Raw genomic sequence first — 21817 nt, 5'->3', positions numbered from 1 at the left:
CTTCCATATTATTACCTAAAAATTAATTTAACGATTCTCTGAACCATTTAGAAATAATTTTACCCTAATGAAAATAATTAATAAAAACGCCATAAGTGTTTTGAATAAAATTCTTTATTTCGAGGTAGACATATTTATTTATCTTGTTGTGAAAAATAATTTTTATATGTGATAATTATTTGTATGAAACATACGTGTCTGATATAAATGGTAATGCTATAATCCACACACGACTTACAAATTAAACGTTTAATATAACTAATAAAAGTCTGCAAAAATTACGTATTATATATATATATATGTATACGTATATGATTTTATTAATTAATTTACTAATGAAACTTAATTTTAATGTCATAAAATGACAATCGATTTTATTGTATTTTTTCAAATCGCTTTAAATATAACAGATTTCATCGTTATTATTTACATTTATATGTATATATTTTGTAGATTCGAAATACGAGGTCTATCACAAAAACGATACTGAATGATTTGAAAAAAAAAAAATGTTAATACTGAACATTAAAATGATGGCAATCTGATTTGTACTTTTAGACTTTGTTAATCTAAAGAGATTAATGTTGCATGAATTTTTCTATAAAGTCTATAGTGTGTGAATTTAGTACGCTATTGTGAAAAACGTAAACTATTACGTATCATGCATCCAGATTTTCAAGGGCAGTTTGCTGAAAGCGCTATTTAAAAATTCTTTAAAATGTTTAGCAATACTAGCACTAGCCGCCGGTCTCATTTCTTCGATTATCTCTTTGGCATTTTGATTTAGAAATTGATTCATTGCTTGTCCGATCACGTTGTTGCCGTTTAGATGATCCATTATGCGAAATCTGACTCGACCGAGATTGAAATCGACCAGCAATCGAGAAATCTGCATGTAGCGAATTCCCTCTCTCACTTCTTCAACACCTTGTATGCGAGCGATTGCCTCTACGTTACCTAAAATAAAACAAAAAGAAGAAAGGCTAACATATATATTTATTATAATATATAATAATGTATAATATAATAATATATAATATATAATAATTATATTATGAGGAAACCATATCCTACAATATTTTTATTTTTAAAAATTATAAAATTATAAAATTATTGTGCTTTTTATTATATTTTTCACACAAAACACTTACCGAATAATGCCCAAAAATTGCCGTGACTTTGTATGGGGAAAAGGAGTACGTTCCCATTGATATCATAGTTTCCTTGAACTTCAATTTTAGGCAATGATAGATAAAGATCGATCCTATATGATGATATATTCACTCGTACTTTGCTGATGCTATAGTTTCCTGGTCCTATCGCAGTGATGTTAGTAAAGAATGCTCTAATACGCACCGGACCTTGACCATTTTCTATCTTTAATTCGGGAATCACAAGTGGTTCGATTGAAGGCAAATCTAGCTCTGGAATACCTGTTAAAGAATTTTATTAAGAAGCATATCCTTTTTTTCTCTTTCTCAAGATGAGGATTACTAAAAATTACGAAAATATTAATAATAATAGTCAACATTTATTTATTATGATATTTGATATAAAAATAACGATATTGATTTTTTTCCAAGAACTATGTGTGAAAATTAAATAAATCCACAAAGATTTATTGTTTATTATTCTATCTTCCCATTTCTAGATTTTTTTTTACAAAACTTTTTATATAAAAAATTTTATATTATGTAATTTTAATTCAATAATCAATTTAATAATAAAATCTTTTTATTATTTGATATAAATATACTTTCTTTTGGAAATTTAATTACATGTCATAATTTTATCGACTTATTAAAATAATACAATTTTACTTTTCTCACATAAGACGTAAAAATGTAAGAAAGAGAAAAAGAAAGAATAAATATTAATGTAAATATAAATAATAATTTTTCAAGTAAACAATAAAAGTAAATTTTATCCTTTAAAATAGGCATTAAAATTAAGAATATCGAAATTAATACAAGAGAGATTTAATACAAGAGAAAATAGAATATAAATTAGTGTTTTTACGTTTCAAATATTTCGTGACATCAACACACACTTTTTGCATACACGGCGCCGGCATTCGCGACTTGCGTTACGCAGCAGAGTCGTGTTTGTTGTCATTCGCGCGGCGACGCTCGAGCGAAGAGGTACGAAGTGCTGCGTACGTCATTGTATTATTTCGAAATTGACCAGAAATATAATAAAGCGACAAATACCGAGAGGTAAATAACATTATTACGATCGATAATTATTAAGAATCAATCTGCGGAGTTAATTTGTTAATGTTAAAGCGACAATTAGTTATATAGTAAAGCAGGTATTTTGCACGATATAGTTATTTGAAATAGAAAATGGCGCAATAAAAGACAGTAACTGTCAATTGCATGTTTTGTTTTTTCATCTCGTGTTATAGAGAACTTTGCTGAAATTAATTAATTTGTATATGATTTATGAAGAACGCGTAATAAAATATAAATAGTAAGATCGAGCAATTCAAGTAATAAAAAACGACGAAACGACACATTTATCCGTTTATTAATAATTAATTCAAGATTCAACGTAACACACGCGTACATAACATATTTTGTGCATGCATTTATTTCGTGTTAAGTATTTCGTATCGAATTTTATGTACGTATAAAACAGTTTGTTTATGTACAATCGTTCTGTTGTCATTCGTGAGACTCGAGTGGTGTCGAACATTTCGACATCGTATTATTTCTCGAAACGTGATCGCGATAAATAGAAGATATCAATTTACGGTTATTTTCGATTACAGATTATTATATACGATTATTATAATTATTGTGATACTGGCGATTATCAATTCGCTTAATTAATTAATTTCCACAATCAAAGTTCATAGTTATTTATATATCGAAGCAGATGCCTTGCGCGATTAATTTGAAATAAACATCGAATTAAAATATAGAATGACAATTATAAATTATTCCTATCTAGATATGTAGAATGACAATAATTTCTTTGATGCTTGGATCTTCGAATATATTTCTTATCAAATTCTTGATTTTTTTAAATTTAAATATAATTTATCTATTATTTTCGCTTTCTTCCGTATCGAAAGTAGGGTCAAAAATTATCAAATTGGATAATTCATTTAACAAAAAAATGAGAAATATTGATAAAAATATAAAATCCGTTTATTAATAACACATTTATTTCGCGAACTTCTTATCTTTGAAATATATCGCGCGTGTAATTGAATTTTTATTTTATGCACACTTTCAGACATTCTATTATCGTGTCTTAACTTTAACAATTAAATCGATTCGTATAATATATCGCATCGCGATTGTATCAGTACTGTATTAAAACGTGTTTGATGATTAATTCTAAGCTCGAAATTTATCATACGCGAATGTCAATAAAGTAATGACATATTTTCGTATATTCTGTTGAAATTAAATCTAATTTCTGTATTTAGTCACTTATATTATAATGCGAGAACATAATTGTCTTAAAATGCGAAAGTTTATTATTCATTACAGAACGTAGAATTATCGTGGCAGTGACGCATAAATCTGGTCAATTTCAAATATATATTTTTATGCAATTATAATTTTTACTTCACTTTTCATTTTGTGGTCTAATGTGATAAAACACGCGATTAACATCGGGAGTGCCGTATAAAGTGCCGCGCGATTATTGATTTTCGTTGATTAGTGCGTGCATTATTGTAATTAATCGTTCGCAAATGAGTGCCATGAAGGAACAACAAGAAAAAAACAAAGAAAAAAGAAGAGGCCAAGGAGGCATCAAATAATGATGGAGTAACTTTAAGGTATGTAATATACGACATGTAATTCTTTATGAAACTATTAAAAAAAATAAAAAATTTAATTGTGTAGAATTTATTTTTAAAAATATTGATTATTTTAGACGTTACTTTAAATTGACATTAAAATGTATGTAATAAGAAAAAATGTATATATTTCTATTTCTCTTTATTATGTACTTTAACGTTAATTTAATTTTTTGAAATATGTATATATATAGATCATATAGATTAGGTATCATAATTAAATTATAATTATAAATATAATTTATGAATATAAATTACATAATTATATAAAAATGTAATTTAAATTATTTTCAACATTAATTATCATATTTTGCAACATCGTGCGTGTAATTGCATATTGTTCTATGAATCTTCAATTTCTGACTTTATCTATTATATAAAAACGTTATTATAAAGGTCTAAATTACATATATAAATTTTCGCAATATTTCGCAGTTAATCACGATGAAAGCTTGCAGTACTCTCTTAAAACATGAAAACCTGCTTTACGTAACAATTGGTACTAACATTTTGCTGCCTACAAGTTTAATTGATCTGCCAACTGTATTAACCGGTGCGTTATATAAATTCGATAAAAATAGAGATTAAAAGAAAAGTTTGGTCCGCTGAAATATATATCGAACGAATAAAAAATTTCTACAATATCATGGATTACATATTAATTTTTCACTGAATTAATTTATTTCTTTTTATATCAGATTATATGAACATTTTGCAATAAATAAATATAAAATGTATCGAAAGTAATGATTTAGCTATAAGATGATAAATCGTGCACGATTATAATAGCTTATAGCATGCAATTAATGATTTATAGCAAGCAATATATATTTAATTTTCATTATCACACACACACACATTTACAATATATATTTACACCATATTATTATTACAATTTTATCAATGTATCGGGGAGCAATTTGCCAATTTCATGACCATATGTGTATTCATGGTGAGCACGTGCATTTTACTTACCTTTCACCAAGTATGGTTGAATATGGTTGAGCGTACCAAGAAAACACGATTCAATCTTTGGGTCTTTTCTACTGCACGGTAATATGTACTCGGCTGCAAAAAAGAAAACTTGATTGTATGCGATCAGACATTGCGCAATGAACATTATATAATTAATAATAGATGCAATATAATAATAATTTTTACAATAAAGTTTGATAATCTATTAGCATATCTCCATTAGTTTCTATTAATTTTTCTTAAGTATACTTTTTAAACATTCAATGCGTAATCTAATTTTCGAATTTAAGTATATGTGGATACTTTTGTGAAAAGATTTATCAGAATTGCTAGTTCATACATATATTTCAGATTGCTGTAAAGATCCTTGATACTTTGAGATATGCAATTTTATGCTTTTGCAATTTTTTAGAAGAGCTATAATGTGCTATAGAATTTTGAATAAACAAAATTAAATAGTAAATAAAATATAATATAATAGTAAATAAAATATACTAAATAAGCAATTTTCAAATCAAGATAATGAAATATTATAAAATCGTGCAATTATAACAATTTATTATAATTATTATTTTTTCAACATACGAAAATATTAATTATTTAAATAAAAATTGAAAACTAAAAGTGAGACTAATCAAATCGATATTAAACTAATAAGCCTTAGAAGCCTTAGAAAAGCTAAACTGAATAGAAAATATTTTTATTATATATTTTCATTTTATTTTAATCTTTTTCAAGATTAATCTGACGCTGTTTTATTTTTTTTTTGTATTTACTTATATACATTTCGTTACATTAATTTTGTTATGTTATGTAATGGTATGTATCGTTTGAATTGATCATTTGTTTATACATCATTTAAACATGCTCTAATACATTATAAAAATTGTTATTCAATGCTACATTATTTTGTAATTATCTTATAAGGATAAAGTTGGTGATTATTATTAATACGCTACAATCGTTACATAATCAAAGGTTATTTGAGATCATTTGCTGTCAGAGCAATTAAAATAATATTACTTTTTCTTCTTGTATTATCGAGATATTGTTTAAGTATTAAGTTGATCTAATGGAAATTACAATTAACATAAAAATATGCTTAACATAGAATTATGCATACATCCATTTTTAACGAATTATTCTGCAACGTCTTCCTATTTCCTTTCATATCTTTTATGCAATCACTCTCACTTTCAATGACCTCACAAGGCTAATAGTCAATTGATGCTATTTTACCCGCTTCAAATTTAAGAAACGTCAATCAGAGAAAGTAATATCATACTTGTATACTTCCGAGACTTTAAATAATTCGGAATAAACTTCTATTTAAGAAGAAATTTTTACTAAATAACAATTTCAATTATTAAATTTTTTATTTTTTAACGAAAAAATAAAACCTTACGAAGATGTCATATTTTCCATCTATATAAATTGATTTTTTATTAGAAACATATCTGTATTATATAACAGTATGTAATTTTTTTAAATATACTAGCAAACTATCATATAAAATAAATCAGTAATAAATACTACATATATTATTTTAGTAATATAAATATTGCATATTTTTATATTTTTTATTAAAAAAGTGCGTAAATAATCCAAATTAATATTTATAAATTGTTACATTTTTGTGTGATTTTAGTAATATATTAATTAATAAAATTTTATTTTTGATAAATTATTCAATATAGCGAGTATATATTATTCACAAGATAATTTCGAATTTATAAAAATTTTAAAATTATGATTTAATAAATTAATTCCCATACATTTGCATGCATTCATATACAGGGTGTTCAAACTACCGTGTGTCAAAGAAAAACCATAAGTAGATTTAATTCTTTTTAATTAAATTTAATTAAATACCCAAAATTTTACGTGGTTGTTTGCAAAATGGTATGGGACTTTTAGTTCAGTTTAGCGAGATTTTTACTTTACTACTTACGATTTTTCTTTGACATACGAACTGAGATAAATGAAATATATAGCTGGGACACCCTGTATATATTCTAACAGCATTAATTTACATTTTTAATGAGAGAGTCTGAGATATATACATATATAAGAAAAAAATTGACTGAGTAAAATGTTTCTAACAATGGCGACTCTTGACCTTTGTTGACGTAATTAAAATCTGTGTCAAACAGCAGAAACACATTGATATCTTTGTATCAATATTATGTCTTGTGTAGGAATCTGGTTCACCTGACACATGGCTATTACGTCGTCACTTTCACTCATGACACGCGCATGATCGACAATGTACAAGAACGATACGTATAATGAAAGACAAAAAAAGAAGAAACACAATGAGCATTAATATATTCATATGAAACATAAAAAATTATTTAAATAAAAGGAAAAACCACACTTTTTTATCCCTTGGATATTATTTTTTGAAAAAGCTTTTGATTGATAATATGCTTTTCATTTTTAATTTAATATTTTGTGAAATGCACACATTTTATATTAATTACACATTTTAAGAGTAGAATATTATCAAAATTATTTTTATTTGTGAATGTACGTTTGTATATTTTAATTAGTTTTCTTTAATGATTTACAAAGTAGTCTATAATTCATGAGAATTTAAATAAAAAATTCTGATGATTTTTATCTAAAAAATGTTTATGTAGAAAAATATCTCGTAATTATTACATAAATATTAGGTATAATTCCTCTTAATACAGACCGAGAGTTTTTAACAAAGACTTCGTATTCAGGAAAAAGAGGAATGTGATTTAATCTTCATGTTTAAAGTCTGATTCGCGAATTCAGCATTTATCTTCCTTAAAAAAATGTCGGCGCTTAGGTAATACGTAAAGTATACAGAGTAGAAAATCGGCGGTGCTTTGCGTATGTCGTTGTAATACCGGCTTTAACCCGGTACTTTCTCCGGACGATTGCCGATCCTCGACACCACGAATTACGCAATCTCTGACATAACCTTCGCCACGCCGTCGAGAAACGTTACGCCATATTTCGAGGCATTATATCGATGAGGACCAATGTGCACGTCGCTTTGCGTCATATTCGTACATGCGAATTATTTTGCTAGTCTTGGGCTATTATTATTTCTAGGAATGTTGAACGAAAAGTGCACATCGCGATGTGGCAAGTGCGAATTTCAGCATGCAAAACAAAATAATCGCGTTTACAAAGAAAATATTATGGTATGATGTATTATTAATTTTATTAATTAATGCATTAAAATTTATCGGTTTGTAGTGAAATTTTATTGACTCTTATTTGCAGCATCGCAAAATTGTGTTAGTAGTGAATTCATCTGTATTTTTAATTATATATTTGTAATTCACAAACAAATTCAGAGTTGCATCTAATATTCTAACAGTTATCATAAATAAATATCTAATAGTTATCATAAAAATTCCAATAGTTATAAAAAAAGATTAGTATAACATAAATTATTATGTTAATATAACAAAAATTATTCTCATTATATAATATTCATATAATTGAAACTGAAGATGTATGATATTGCACTTCTTTTTTAATTGCTTACAATTATTAATTTAAAATTGCTGTAGAAAAATATAAAAACGATATAATAAAGATAATAAGGCAATATATGTATAGCACAGATAAAAATTATGACAAGAAATTTAAAATTGCTGTAGAAAAATGTAAAAACGATATAATAAAGATAATAAGGCAATATATGTATAGCACAGATAAAAATTATGACAAGAAATTGTAACTTGCTTGTAAGAAACTAATTTACATAGTAAATGCAATGCATGAAACTTGTTGTTGAATAGTCATTTATCACGTATAAGATTTTTTATATAATACAAAATTAGAATATTTATAAATTTGAAAGTAATACACTTCTGATTGATCTTATTATACAAATATGTATAATAAGTTTCTTAATTAGGTTTATATTGTGCGTTTATGAAAAGATAAGATTTTAAAATCTCTAATATTATATGCTTTCATTGTAGACAAAATAATATATATCATTATAGAATAATAATACACTTTATCACGCGAGTAAAATTTTAATCGAGAATGCTTTGAGAAGATCAAATATAAATTTGACTGTAAGTATCTCTAAAATCGAATTGTCAAAATGTCGTGAAAGAGTTCCGATAATTAGCAGTTGCGATCGCGGAAAGTGCAGGTGCAATCAAGACAACTAGTTTCCGTCATGTAATCACACGCTGCATCCATTGTTTGTATTCCTTTGAACTGTGACGAAAGAGAAAGGTAGATACGCTCGAGATGTTCGGCAAAAAATGCGAATGAAAACGCGAAGTGAGATTACACTCGTATGTAATCATTTCCTATTGTCTTTTGTACACGTAATCACTGTGCTACTGCATTCCTCAAAGTGAAGTAAACAACAATGAAAGGAAGCAAAAAATTCCATTTCCTTTTCAAATTAATATAAACGTAAAAGTAGTCTAAACGTAGTCTAATTTAAAAATAAATCAAATCATCAAATTATCATCAAATTATTATTAACAAAGATTATCGGAATAATAGCAGAATAATAACACAAACTTTTTCCGGAAATGCAACCGAAAGAATGTTAGCTTTCTCGACTTTTAAATCATTAGTGTGTGTACCTCCAACAACATTTTATTAAATAATTATATAATATTTTAAAAACCACAACTATTCAAATGCAAGATTTAAAAATATAAGTTCAAATATAAAAATATAAATTAAATCAGTAATATTATCTACATAAATAATATAAATAATATTATATAATAACTAGAACAAATATGCCTTGAATAATTGATGAATATTCTAAGTGTGCTTTAATGCATGCTTTAATAAGGTTAGCTAGTTTTAAAAATCACTGCACGGTTGTGATTCAAATGAGAAATAAAATACGCGGAATGTGACATGATTTGCGATCAAATAAGTAATGAATATTATCCTCAAGATCTGTGACTAATAAATCCGCATGCTGCATATCAATCAATGTCAAACCAATGTCTCAGTCCCTAACAACTATGTGAAGGACAAGGCGTATGCCAGTTTATAAGTGAAAAAATCATTTTGACACAGATCTTACGAGTGGCGAAATCCGGCTCATTGAGTTCCGTAAGGCTGGCTTCCGTAACGTTGGTTTCCGTAACGTTCTGATCCTCGCAGGACACTAGTAAGACGTTTGAGTAGAGTGCCAGAAGCAGGACGGAAGCTACCCTCGCGAAGATCATTCTGCTTGTACTCTTCTCGAGAGACACGACACTCTTCACTTTCTCGTTCTGATTAATTAATTCTGTAAAAATGCGAACACATCTTTAGCCTCGTGCGATTAATTACCCCTTTCCTTCCCTTCCAATAAGGGACACTTACAAAAAGACACTTGTGCAAATTTGTGTGCGTGTATCGTATTTTTAGCTGAAAGACCGGCAGCTTTCTTGGCACGAAGATTGCAGAAAAAACATAATCGATATCGAGGAAAGAAAAATAAAAGAATCGAAGGGTTCCGCCGATGACTAAACGACTATACTTTAAGATAAACTAAGAACGGGACCCCTTCATATCCTGTCTTATATGCGTGGGGATTCCCCTACTCTGAGAAAGCACCACTACTGCCTTCGACTTTAAGAAGCCGTCGTTGTGGCCACCTCTTTCCACATTTACTAGGACACTGTATTCAGCAATCGATCTTCTATGACCGACTGCATATGAAATTTGCATACGATTGCGACGATCATGGAAAATGTGCGTTACTTGATATTTCGAAGAATGTATAATTTCTCATGTTTTAAAAAATTATTTACGTGCATATTATTATGAATTTCTTTTTTACAACTATAATTATGTAGGTAGATCATTAGAGACAAATAAAAAAGAATTTACGTTTTATACATTTGCAATGCATATTTATCTATTATTATCTATTATTATTTTTTCTTTGATATAATAATCTCAAAGTAATATAGATGCAAAACAATATTAGAGAAGTAATTCAATAAGAGTATTAAATAACACAGAGTATTTAAAATGTAATAAATTTTATTTTCATCAAAAGTTTTGTGACATATACACAATTCATGAAATGCAATTAAATGGAAAGAGAAAAAATACATTCCTATTTCAATCTTATATATATATTTTATATTGATAAGTCGTTACATATATGTATAAGAGACTGTTATATAGATCTTTTCACTGAATATCACTGAAGAAGAAATTAAAAGTAACACTGATGAATTGATTTTCCAATCGAATTCACAATGATACAGAAAGATCGGCAATGAAAAATAAGACCTTATAGTTATAAATGCATAATATAAATGCGTATATTGTATAGAGAACAAATTCAAAATAGCTTAGGTAAAATTTAAATTATTTGTCACAATTAATGTCATAATTACTTAATACATGTTTTCCTTCATAAGGAAATTAAAAATAATTTTTCTGACTTATAAATTAATCTAATCATGACAGGATGAAAAATGAAATTAAAATATCTCAATTTTTCGAGCTATTACACATATGTAAGAACTAGAAGACGTTTCTGTACAATTCAAAGATTGTATATTATTCACAAATATGTCTTATTAATACTATTCTCATTGTTATTTCAAATTAATTAATTGTATATGTCTGCATTGACATATACAATTTATGGGTAATAATAAATTCTTACTTTTTTCAATACTTTCAACTTCACTTGCCACTTAAAAGCATATGCATTGGACTGTAAAACAATAAAAATAATCAATTAAATTGGTTTTATTCTGCGATGATTGACAGCTTGTTCAAGCATGACTATTTAATGCTTCATTATCTCCTTAAATTCGTTCTCGGAGGAATATTACTTTTCATTATATTTTTTGAATCATACATTTATATTTATACTATATTTTTACAAATTATTTAAAAATATTTTTTAAAAACTAAAGAATATAAAATAAGCTAGCTTACTAATATCTATTATAATGCGATTTTATTTCAAAAATTTAAATATTAATTGAAAATATAAATTATAAATATCAATCAATAAATAAATAAGTACTAATATATCAATTATTATATAATTTGCATATCATTCTAAAAAAATGAATATCTATTAATATTAAAAATAATTTCAAAATTATAGAATCAGAATAGTTTATCTTTCTTACATCGTTTAAAAATAAATAACGCAAGCATAAATAATAATTAAGTGTGAAGCAAGTAGAATACTCTTTAGCAAAGAATTGCGGCAAATTGCGTAATTATATGATTATGTAATTACATTTTAAGAGATGAGTTTGTTGACAAACAGAAAGAGAAAAACATAGAGGAAAGAGATAAGAAAATTGCAATGAAAAAGAGTAGAAGTGAAGAAAGCTACTTAACATGAAAGCTACTTAACAAATTTATGAATTGTCAAAAACATGAATTGGATGCTTATAATACATATGTATGTAATGCTTTTTTGTCACATAAATTGTATATATAATTACAAGCTATTTTAATCATGTAAGGGAATTTCTGAGATTTCTGACAGCCTAAGAAATGATTCTTGAATGTACTCGAGTGCAATGATGGTTAACAGTTTGAAGGAGCAAAAAACGCGTCAAAAAAGGAGGTTCATAAATTATTTAAATTAATTAAATGTATGATATTTAAAAATATTTGGTTATATAAAATATTATTGAGAAATTATTTTTATAATGCAAATATTGAAATTTAATTATTAAAAAAATATATGTCTCGACATACAAACTAGTCTATTGTAAATGAAAGAAAAAGCAAACTTATATTAAATGTTAATTTATGCAAACTTATACTTAATATTTAACTATGATTCCCTAGATTGAATAATTTAAATAAAAAAAAACAAGATAGAACAATGAATATAATAAATCACTGAATTAAATATTTTACATAATGAAAAATGTATACGAATCAATTTATTAATTTATTAAAATTTGTCCATTTAATAATTTATTAAAAACGTGAGAAATATTCGTATAATATTCGGCGTAAAAATATTCTGTAAAGTGTTACATATTGATGCATGTATAAATAAAAAAAAAATTAAATGGGTTAAATAATAATATGTTGAATTCGTTCTCAGCATGCCATGTGATTTCTCATGTCTTGTTTATCGTATCTGATTAATTTGGGAGTGCCGTACAAAGTGTCACGCATTTAATTTTTGAAAAATTATGCCGTACAAGGTATCGCGTGTTTGATTGTCGCGGATGTCGTCACGTTTTAATTTAACTCAGGGATGCCGGGTGTACAAGGTGTACGAGTTTATTTATCATAATGAAAAAAATAACAAAGTATATAAAGTGTATACATTTTTTACGAATGATTGTTGGCGATGACGGAGCAATTTTGGAGAATGAATTTATTATTTATATATTACTTATTTATTTTTTCACACACATATATTAATTGCATGCGCGTACATCAATTCCTATTTATTTGAAATTTAAATCCACTGTTACGCATGTTAGTGAGTCATAGCAATATATTATATTTTAAAATAATAGATCTACAAAAATTGAATTTCAAATATGACATATCAAATACGATATATGTCTGAATGTATTATACATACAGTATCTTATTATAATAAATATTAACATAAAAATGTAGAGAAATATATTAGCATATTATATCATAACATCATAAATATCTTTGTTTTGAGTAAGCTATAATAGATTGGTTGAGAAAGTAACTTTTAATAAATTTTAATAAATTTCTTAAATGTATATATATACATATATGCATGTATATACATGTATACATGCATGTATATGCATGTATATATATTATAAACATAAATTATACGAAAAATTAAAAAGAAAATGGCATAAGAGCCAACGCGCGGTAGTTGGAGCGCAGAGAAGCAACAACACTTCTTTCTTTTTTCAGTATTAGTTTATTAAAAAACACATTATAATAACAAAAAACGTACGTTTCGGATCATCTTTTGATCCTTCTTCAGTGCGATGTTAACAATATATGTTACAGATAGTGACGCGTTACATTGAACGAATTTGTTCTCGACGCGTAGGTGATGCTAAATTGCGTCCCGCGGAGGTCTAGTAAGCGCTCTGCTTCCAATAGTCAATTAAATATACTATAGTTATGCTATGCGACGTCACAGCAGATCTAACAAATCGAGTAAAAATAATAAAATAAATACCGAAAGATATTACACGTGAATAAGCTTTTTTGCTTAAATTAATAGTTAGAAGCATGGCTCACCAGATTCCGCGCTTTTTACAATTAATAATATAGTATACCGCTGTGCGCCTCATGTCGGTTCGAGATTCAATGACAAACTGTATAAATATGTCCTCGGTTATCAGGACGTAAACATGGACTCAACCAAGGATATGCGCAGTTGACTCAATGATAACAAACATACCGACGCGTGAACGAATGCCTCATATTTTCGATAAATTATCGATTATCGTCGCAAATGTATGATGCAAGTCCTCTGTATCACTCTGCAAGTTCAAGCTATTTTTTTGGCGCTTGACAAACAACATTTCAGAGACAAGCCTTTTGCCCAACGAGGACTCCCTGTCCAAAATCTCAGATTCTTCCCAATTAAAATCATGACCGAATTCCAGTCTGTGATTCCAATCTCTAATTATTAAATAAATTATACGCATATAGTTATACATATTTAATTAAATAAGTTACATTAAACTAAAGAAAGATACAAAGTATTTCAATTATATAGTATATAGTAGATTTCACTCTATTTAATTAATAAAAAATACATAATTATTAATTATATATAATCGTGATAATTCGATACGGAACTTGTTTCTATAACGTTTATTATTTTTATAGTTCATGTGTTTATATTGATTGATAACTTGGTTTGAATCAATTAAAGTTAAAAAATTAAAATAACAATTCGAATAAACAATTGTAATATTTTACGATCGTAAACTAATGTAACATATTAATATTTATTTGCTGGCAACATAATTATTCGGCAGGAGGACTTTCTTTCCTTTTTCAATCTATTCCTGATTAAATTTATATCTCTAACGTAAAGCAATCCGAATATATAAATACAGCCAGCATCAAGGAAAAAAAGATTTGACCAGAAAATGAGATAAACTATATAATTTATGCAACATAGATGACCAAATCTGGTCAGAATGTGTATAAAATATGCGTAAAATAACATATTTTTTTGCATATCTATTATATGATGATACATAGTCAAAAATCTTGTAGACGGAAAATTAAATCGCAAATAAAATATACTACTCTATAATTGCGATTTTGCCTTATGTTACCTTAGCAAATAAGATGAAATTACTAGGATTGTTAAAACACTATTACAAATATTAGAGATATTAGGAATATTAGAGCTATTAGAATTATTATTATTATTATATAAGTCATAGTTATTATATGAATATTAGAGTTAACTAAATATTAAAATTTAAGATTACAATTTAAAATAATAAACTTAAATTTAATTTTAAGAAAAGTTCTGCAGTCAGAATTATATATAATGTTATATATATCATTTTGTAATATTTTTTCAGACATTTATATTACAAATGTGAATAACATACGATATACATGTACATTTAATGTATATAATGTGTATTTAATTAATTTTATTCTGTTATAAACTATATTTGTATATTATAAATTTATTTTATTATAAATTATATTTGTATATTATAATTCCTTTTTCATATAATATTAATTTTAAATATAAATGCTGTCACAGTATATGATAATTTCGCAAATATTGAATAAAAATAGATTAGCTCAAAAATAATTTTTATTATTGTTTAATTCATAATTTATTTTAATTTAGATATTCTATTAATTTCATTTAAGTAAAGAAATTTTATATTTTTATTTGTTTTCGCACAATTTATGTATTTGCGAATTATTGGATGTGAAGGTATATATTAATATGTTTTTGATATTGATAATGTTAATTGTATATTATACAATTCTGTATTACAATATTTATTACAAGTCTATATATGTATATAGAAAAGTTTATCTACATTTAAAAGTTTTTGTATTGATAAAAAATAAACACAAAACAACTACTATATTTAAGGTGGTAATAATGTGTCCATTGGAAACATTGAGTAAATCTCATTCGAGAATGTTTTAAACATGTCTGAAACGGTATTCTCGAGAGCTGGCTTAATTTCGGCTGCTATAATTTTCCAATTGTCGTTTAAGAAGAGGTTCATAGCATTGGATAAAGTACCATCGCCGTTGAATAAATTATCCAAATAGATATTGGCGTGTCCAACGTCAAAGTCCACGTAAAGGTCGATCACACGAAAATGAATCTCGCCAGTTTTCTTAGATTGATAACGTTCACCTTGAACAGTAGCTATGACTTCAATATCCGTGAAATTACCACGTGCTAATCCGTTTCCGTTTATTGGCAACAATAAAATCTTTCCGTTCATGTTGTAGTGCGCGGTCATTTCAAGACGTGGAAGGTACAGTTTCAACCTAACGCAATCCCTATCGACGTCAACTCTGAAAAAGCATGCCATATAAGTTCTGCGTGCAATAGAATTTATGATACAAATAATTTTGATATACGATTTAATTAATAAAATAAAATTTATCGAAATTATTAGAGAATAAAATTTATCAAAATTAACTTTAAATAAACCAAAAAAGTTTTACAAGATCAAATTTTTTTTAAATGCAAGGTGAATTTATATGAATTGTGTTTTTTAATTTAATCTATCATGGAACTTACTTGACGTTTTTTAAGATAAAATTTGTTCCACCTTGAATCTCGATATCAGTATATGTCGATCTCATGGAAATTGGACCAGCTGTTTGACTGATTTCAATTTGTGATATGCGAAGTGGCTCACAAGGCGGTATTTGTAATGCTGGAATGCCTGTTTTTAGATAAGGTCTTAACGAGTCTATGCTTCGTTTTACGCATTCGTTTAGATTCGGATCATTGCGGTGACATATCTTCAGAAATGATGCTACAAAGAAAATAGATATTTTTTAATCGCTATTTTTCTTGTGATTAATATAATATTTAATAATTAATAATGTAATAATTAACACTTAACAATTATAGATAATATTTAATATTTTATATGAAATATACAAATTATTAGAAGATAAATTAACAAAAACATTGTATATAGTATACAATGTATTATCTGCTATAATATTATATTAATAATTATTATGTATAAAAATTATTACGTGAGATATCAAATTTCGAAAGATTTAATTTTATGGAACACTTTTACAAGATAAATATTATCATATTCAATATATAATGAAATATAAACTACTATCTCTTATAAAGTAATTTTGATTTTACTTACGTATATCTCGAGATTTCACTGCTATAAAACCAGTTATCAGCAAAAATGCAAATATATTCGCGCTTGTGTGCATTGTGACTACAATGAAGTCCGCATGTGAAATAATTCATCGGCGCGCTGGAATGCTGAAAAAAAAAATGTGAATTTTACAATCAATTATCGCAATGTGCTGATTGCGCGATTTTAATAGTCTCCCCTCTCATTGCTCTCCTTTACTTACGAGTTAAAGTGCTTGTTCGATATAAAATAACTTGCGTCCTATTTTCTCATGCAACTTAATTTAAAGTCTAATTTCATTTTTTTGTAATTTAATTTATTTTTTTTAATATTATAATTTTTGCATGTAATTTTATAACTCTTGACAAAATATATCTATTTGAAATTTTAATTTCTATTTATACCATAATGATCTGCCGCGTAACAGAAGGCCGTCCGAGGACCTTGCTCTCCATTTTACATCACCATGTAATAGGGAAATTTAAGGAAATGCGAAGAAAATATATCGACGTCTGACTAAGAGCCACTTAGTTAGCCAGCATCATATAAGATTGGTCCATGGCCTAGATCCCTTATGCTCTTCCACGATCGACTATAAAAACTTCCCGCGAATGCATCGTCGACTTGCAGTCGATAGTTTGTACTCGTCGTCGATATTTTTTTGATTTTGTAAAGAATCCTCATTCCCGAGATGTTGCGTGGAATCGTCGAGTACCAAAAATCAACGAAGCGCAATATATGTTGAATCGAATGCTGATGTGCACGATCGTTGCATGTTTCCTGCTAATATTCATTATCATCAGTATTATTTTAGTGTTGATTTATAAACCAATCTACGTTTGGGAAATCGACGTACCTTATTGAAGAATCTGAAGAAGTATCCGTTCAATTCTGCAATCGTATCAAGATACGATAAATTCGACATCTTTATCGAATTTAACGAAATTTGCAGACATTTGAAAACCACCTGTCACCTGTCACCTTCTGAAAAATTAATTACAAAGACAAAATGTCAAGATTGGAGTCACAGAACATCTTTTACATACTTCTAATACTCTCTACGATAACTTTGGCGAGATGCGCGTTGTTAGAAATGTCCCAGATGTTCTGGAATAAGATGGTGTCAGGAGGTCTGACGAAGATTGGCAAGCTGGATCCGTTGAGGGTACCTATAATCAAAATTGATCAATCTGAAGGTGAGACCAGTTACAGAGTGATTCTAAAAAACTTGGAAATTGTCGGGCTCAACGAATCGATCTTGGAGAGTATCCACGTCGCTCGCAGCGAACTTAACTCTAACTTGAGCGATTTCGAGGCCGGATACGTGAGCTACAGCAATATCAGAGACATAGATTCCATCAGATATAGTTTCCATACCATGATGAGAGAACCTAATGTGCCGAAAGAGAATTTCGAAGACGTCGTTTCGCCCGTGAATCGAGCCACTGATATCAGACCGTCTTCGCGTTATCAGGAAGCTCACTTTGAAAAATTGCAACAAGATCAAGACGGTTCGAGGACATTTGAACAAAATCAACAATATAATCGGCGGACGCCTTTTCGTTCTGATGCCAGATTCGATGGTTTTCATAGGGGCAATTTAAAAGCGTCGAGCAATTTTGAGACAAATCCCGAGAATTTCAAAGATTTCAAACATCCGAGTTATGTTCAGCCTATCTACGCACAGAGGGCAAGTGACATTCAAGGATATCAGGGAAGCTCGCGAAGCAATGAAGAGATAATTGATTGTGGAGATTCAAAGGATTCCCAGTTTAGGGGAAATCAGAAAGGTAGCCAGAAATATGAACCACGACAAGACCCTGATGACAGATATGGAAGGCGAATCGAGGATGTTGAGGTTTGATTAAGATTTATCTAATTGTTCCCTGCATAATTTATACAAAATAATTATACATTACAATATTATTTATATTATTTTTGTTATTATATAATATTTTTATATAAACTTTCCGTATATATTAGACTGAAGTAACATTAGTGACAACGTAATTAATATGCAGAAACTTTCAAACTACAAAATTTAATAAAACAGGTTTCTGCGTCGGAAACAGTCGAAACTAGGTTGAAAAGTCAGGGTGACGCAAGACCGCTTGCGTTGTATAATAAAGAACATTCTTTACGATCGAACCCCTTGAGCAATGCTAAATTATCGAGAAACGGAGTGATAGAGCGAACAGGTTACATCGATATTGTCTACGCGGATGACAAAGCTAATGGAAGTATGAAACATTTCGGTAACTTGGGCATCAATCCTGTAGAGAGCCGACAAGTATATGGCATCGAGGATGTCATGAAGGTATTTTTATTTTTTTTTTATATTTGTGGTTCTTTCTCTCTCTTTTTCAAGTTATCAGTTTCTGCATGATTCGCAAAACATTTTGAATTCAGGACATTCGAGAAAATACAAGGTTTATTATTCACAATTTTACGGAGGGCGAAGCCTTGAGGAAGAGGAATGACCTGGTTAAAGCTGCCATGGAAGCTAAAAATTTGAGGAATCTAACTAGGTATGCGAAGAGTTATCAGGAGCAGCAGGGATTCTTTGAAGAAGGCATGCAGTTGATCTATCATTATGGCGGAATGGACGTGAGAAATGATAGCGCTTCTCAAAATATCAGTGATACCAGAAGAACAAAGCGAGCACATCTTGAGGAAGCTTATGAAGTAAAATCAATATTTTTTTATTCAAATCTTACACGTTTTGAATCGTTTAAAAATTTTCTTTAATATTCTCTGACATATCCGTGAGTTTATGAGAGAAAAAAGAAAATAATTTATTTCTATATCTATTGTTTCTCACATATTCTGAAAATTCTCTAGGACGACGTGATGCGTGTGATTTTGAGAATACGCGTCCCGCTGCTTCGCGTCAAGTCTCAATACACGCTTACGGGAAAAGTGGGAAAGGAGATGTTACGTGGCAATGGCCTGTTGACCGGAAACTTTAGTAAGGAAAAACTTGCATGCGATGAGATTGCGCGCGAAAATTGATGAAAATTAATGTATACTTCTCTGTTGCTTCTATAGCCGATGTAGTGGGCGATTTTACATTGGAACTGAAGAAGCTGAACGAAGAGCTGATTATCATTCGTGCTGCTAGAGCCAAATTGTCCGCCAAGGACAAGAAAATCAGTCTTCAAGGTATGAACGAGGCGGGACCAGTGCAAGTTATTCTCAATTACGGTAAGTATATACGATTATAAATAATAGCGTATTCGCGATTACTGTTCTCTCAAAGAGGGAGAACAATAAATTAGCTATCGACTATCAGAATAAATCAATCGATAGCTTTAAAGCCGGTCTTGACGATTACGTGAAATCACATTTGTGTTTGTTACGCGACTGTCGCACGGCTCTTCCGTAGTTACTTGATGAATTCTTTCTTGGAAAGTAACGTCGATTCGCGACTCGTTATATGGCGATATCGATCAGGTGTCAATTATATAAACGGTGTATAAAGTTTCAAGCGAATAATCGCGCGGGGGATAGTCACGTGTTTGCGAGATCTTAAAATTTCGCAGATACGTTTCTTGGCTTCTGTCGCACGGCTTAACTCTGCTCAAGAAGAAACTAAGATGAAACGTGCGTGATCGGCATCGCGGATCGAGAGTCGTCGAAACGTATCCCGAGAGCTCGCGAGAGAGTAAAAGTCCTCTTCACTTTCTTGCGAACGCGACCGAACGGCCCCGCGACTAAACGATCCCGTGCGATGTTAACTCGATTGATCTCTCATTCACGCCGATTCACTTTCCTCCGTCAGGTTTAACGGCTGCGGAGGCAATCGCTGCAATGCTCGCCGACGACTTTGCCACTAAGGGGCTCAGCGAGAAAACGGCCGACGCGCTGATCTACAGGATGTACGAGAATTTACCCGTCAATTAACCAGTTTTCGCTTGGTCGATCAAGTGTTCCGGGACGATCGAGAATTTTGCACCTCCAGCGATACGTCTCCGTTCGCCAATCTTGCGCGTATATATTTATTTATTTTATTTATTTATTTTAGTCCTTTATTTGCGTGCGATTTTTCAAGACATGTATTTATTTATCGTTACTTTGACATCTTTGTTCGCTTATATTTATGCATTTTTTCAGCATAATGGGATTTTAATTAATATTATATATATTTATTAATTAATTTTATATATCTACTTAGCTAGGAGTTTTATCTTGCATTTTTTTAAAGTTAGATTTATTTATATTATATATATAAAATAATATATAATATGTATATAATTTTAAATAATTATATAATATATATAATTATACAAAATTAATTTAGAATTAGAATTATAAATTCTTAATAAGAAAAATGTAGGAAAAGTTTCCTTTAACATCTTTTCTTATGTCGTTTATTTAAGAAATTCTATATAAACAGATTGCTTTTATTGTGCTTATACAAATCCTTCGCTCATAAATAGTTACAAAATCTCACATTTATACATTTACTTAAGGAAGAGACGATCTATTACCCTTATATAATGACATTTGGAAAATTCAAGTAACCATCTTCATTCTTTTATTCCACTAGCGAAAGTCGCTTTGTATTCCGGGATTCTACATGAACAAGTTGCTTTTATCGCGCTTATACAAATCCTTCCTTATAAATAGTTAATCAATTATATATTTATTATCGATTAGATCTACGGTAATGATGAGATGTAAATTAGTTTTGCAATTTTGCATTTCAAGAATT

The 21817-nt window shown here is 28.6% G+C and overlaps 3 protein-coding genes across 7 annotated transcripts; 1 reads left to right on the top strand and 2 right to left on the bottom strand.

The window, feature by feature from the left end:
* Window positions 1-171: 171 nt before the first annotated feature.
* On the bottom strand, window positions 172-10309 carry LOC145964391 (protein takeout). The gene is made up of 5 exons (XM_083087069.1): window positions 10133-10309; window positions 9849-10055; window positions 4793-4885; window positions 1152-1433; window positions 172-957 (listed from the first exon to the last, which is right to left on the bottom strand). The coding sequence occupies exons 2-5, from the start codon at window positions 9991-9993 to the stop codon at window positions 653-655; spliced, it is 825 nt and encodes a 274-aa protein (XP_082943195.1). The 5' UTR covers window positions 9994-10055; window positions 10133-10309; the 3' UTR covers window positions 172-652.
* Window positions 4264-21166, top strand: LOC145964390 (uncharacterized). The gene is made up of 7 exons (XM_083087067.1): window positions 4264-4370; window positions 17531-18961; window positions 19157-19420; window positions 19513-19788; window positions 19945-20071; window positions 20152-20307; window positions 20885-21166. The coding sequence occupies exons 2-7, from the start codon at window positions 18113-18115 to the stop codon at window positions 21004-21006; spliced, it is 1794 nt and encodes a 597-aa protein (XP_082943193.1). The 5' UTR covers window positions 4264-4370; window positions 17531-18112; the 3' UTR covers window positions 21007-21166.
* Window positions 15791-20922, bottom strand: LOC145964393 (protein takeout). 5 transcript variants are annotated; one of them, XM_083087074.1, is made up of 6 exons: window positions 18150-20922; window positions 17960-18087; window positions 17508-17886; window positions 17107-17231; window positions 16512-16752; window positions 15791-16282 (listed from the first exon to the last, which is right to left on the bottom strand). In XM_083087074.1, exons 4-6 carry the CDS (start codon window positions 17177-17179, stop codon window positions 15841-15843), a joined length of 756 nt encoding a protein of 251 aa, XP_082943200.1. In that variant the 5' UTR covers window positions 17180-17231; window positions 17508-17886; window positions 17960-18087; window positions 18150-20922; the 3' UTR covers window positions 15791-15840. The 5 variants fall into 5 exon arrangements, with proteins under 5 accessions (XP_082943200.1, XP_082943201.1, XP_082943199.1 ...); XM_083087075.1 differs by having other exon boundaries at window positions 17960-18084; XM_083087073.1 differs by having other exon boundaries at window positions 17960-18272; window positions 20133-20922.
* Window positions 21167-21817: the final 651 nt, after the last annotated feature.

The sequence above is a fragment of the Camponotus vicinus genome, unplaced genomic scaffold (assembly GCF_025532165.1).
Source record: "Camponotus vicinus isolate PSW18456_S1 unplaced genomic scaffold, iyCamVici1.0 SCAF_13, whole genome shotgun sequence".
Lineage (NCBI taxonomy): Eukaryota > Metazoa > Arthropoda > Insecta > Hymenoptera > Formicidae > Camponotus > Camponotus vicinus.
The sequence above is the reverse complement of the archived record's forward strand: the minus strand, read 5'-3'. Positions and strand labels throughout refer to the sequence as shown.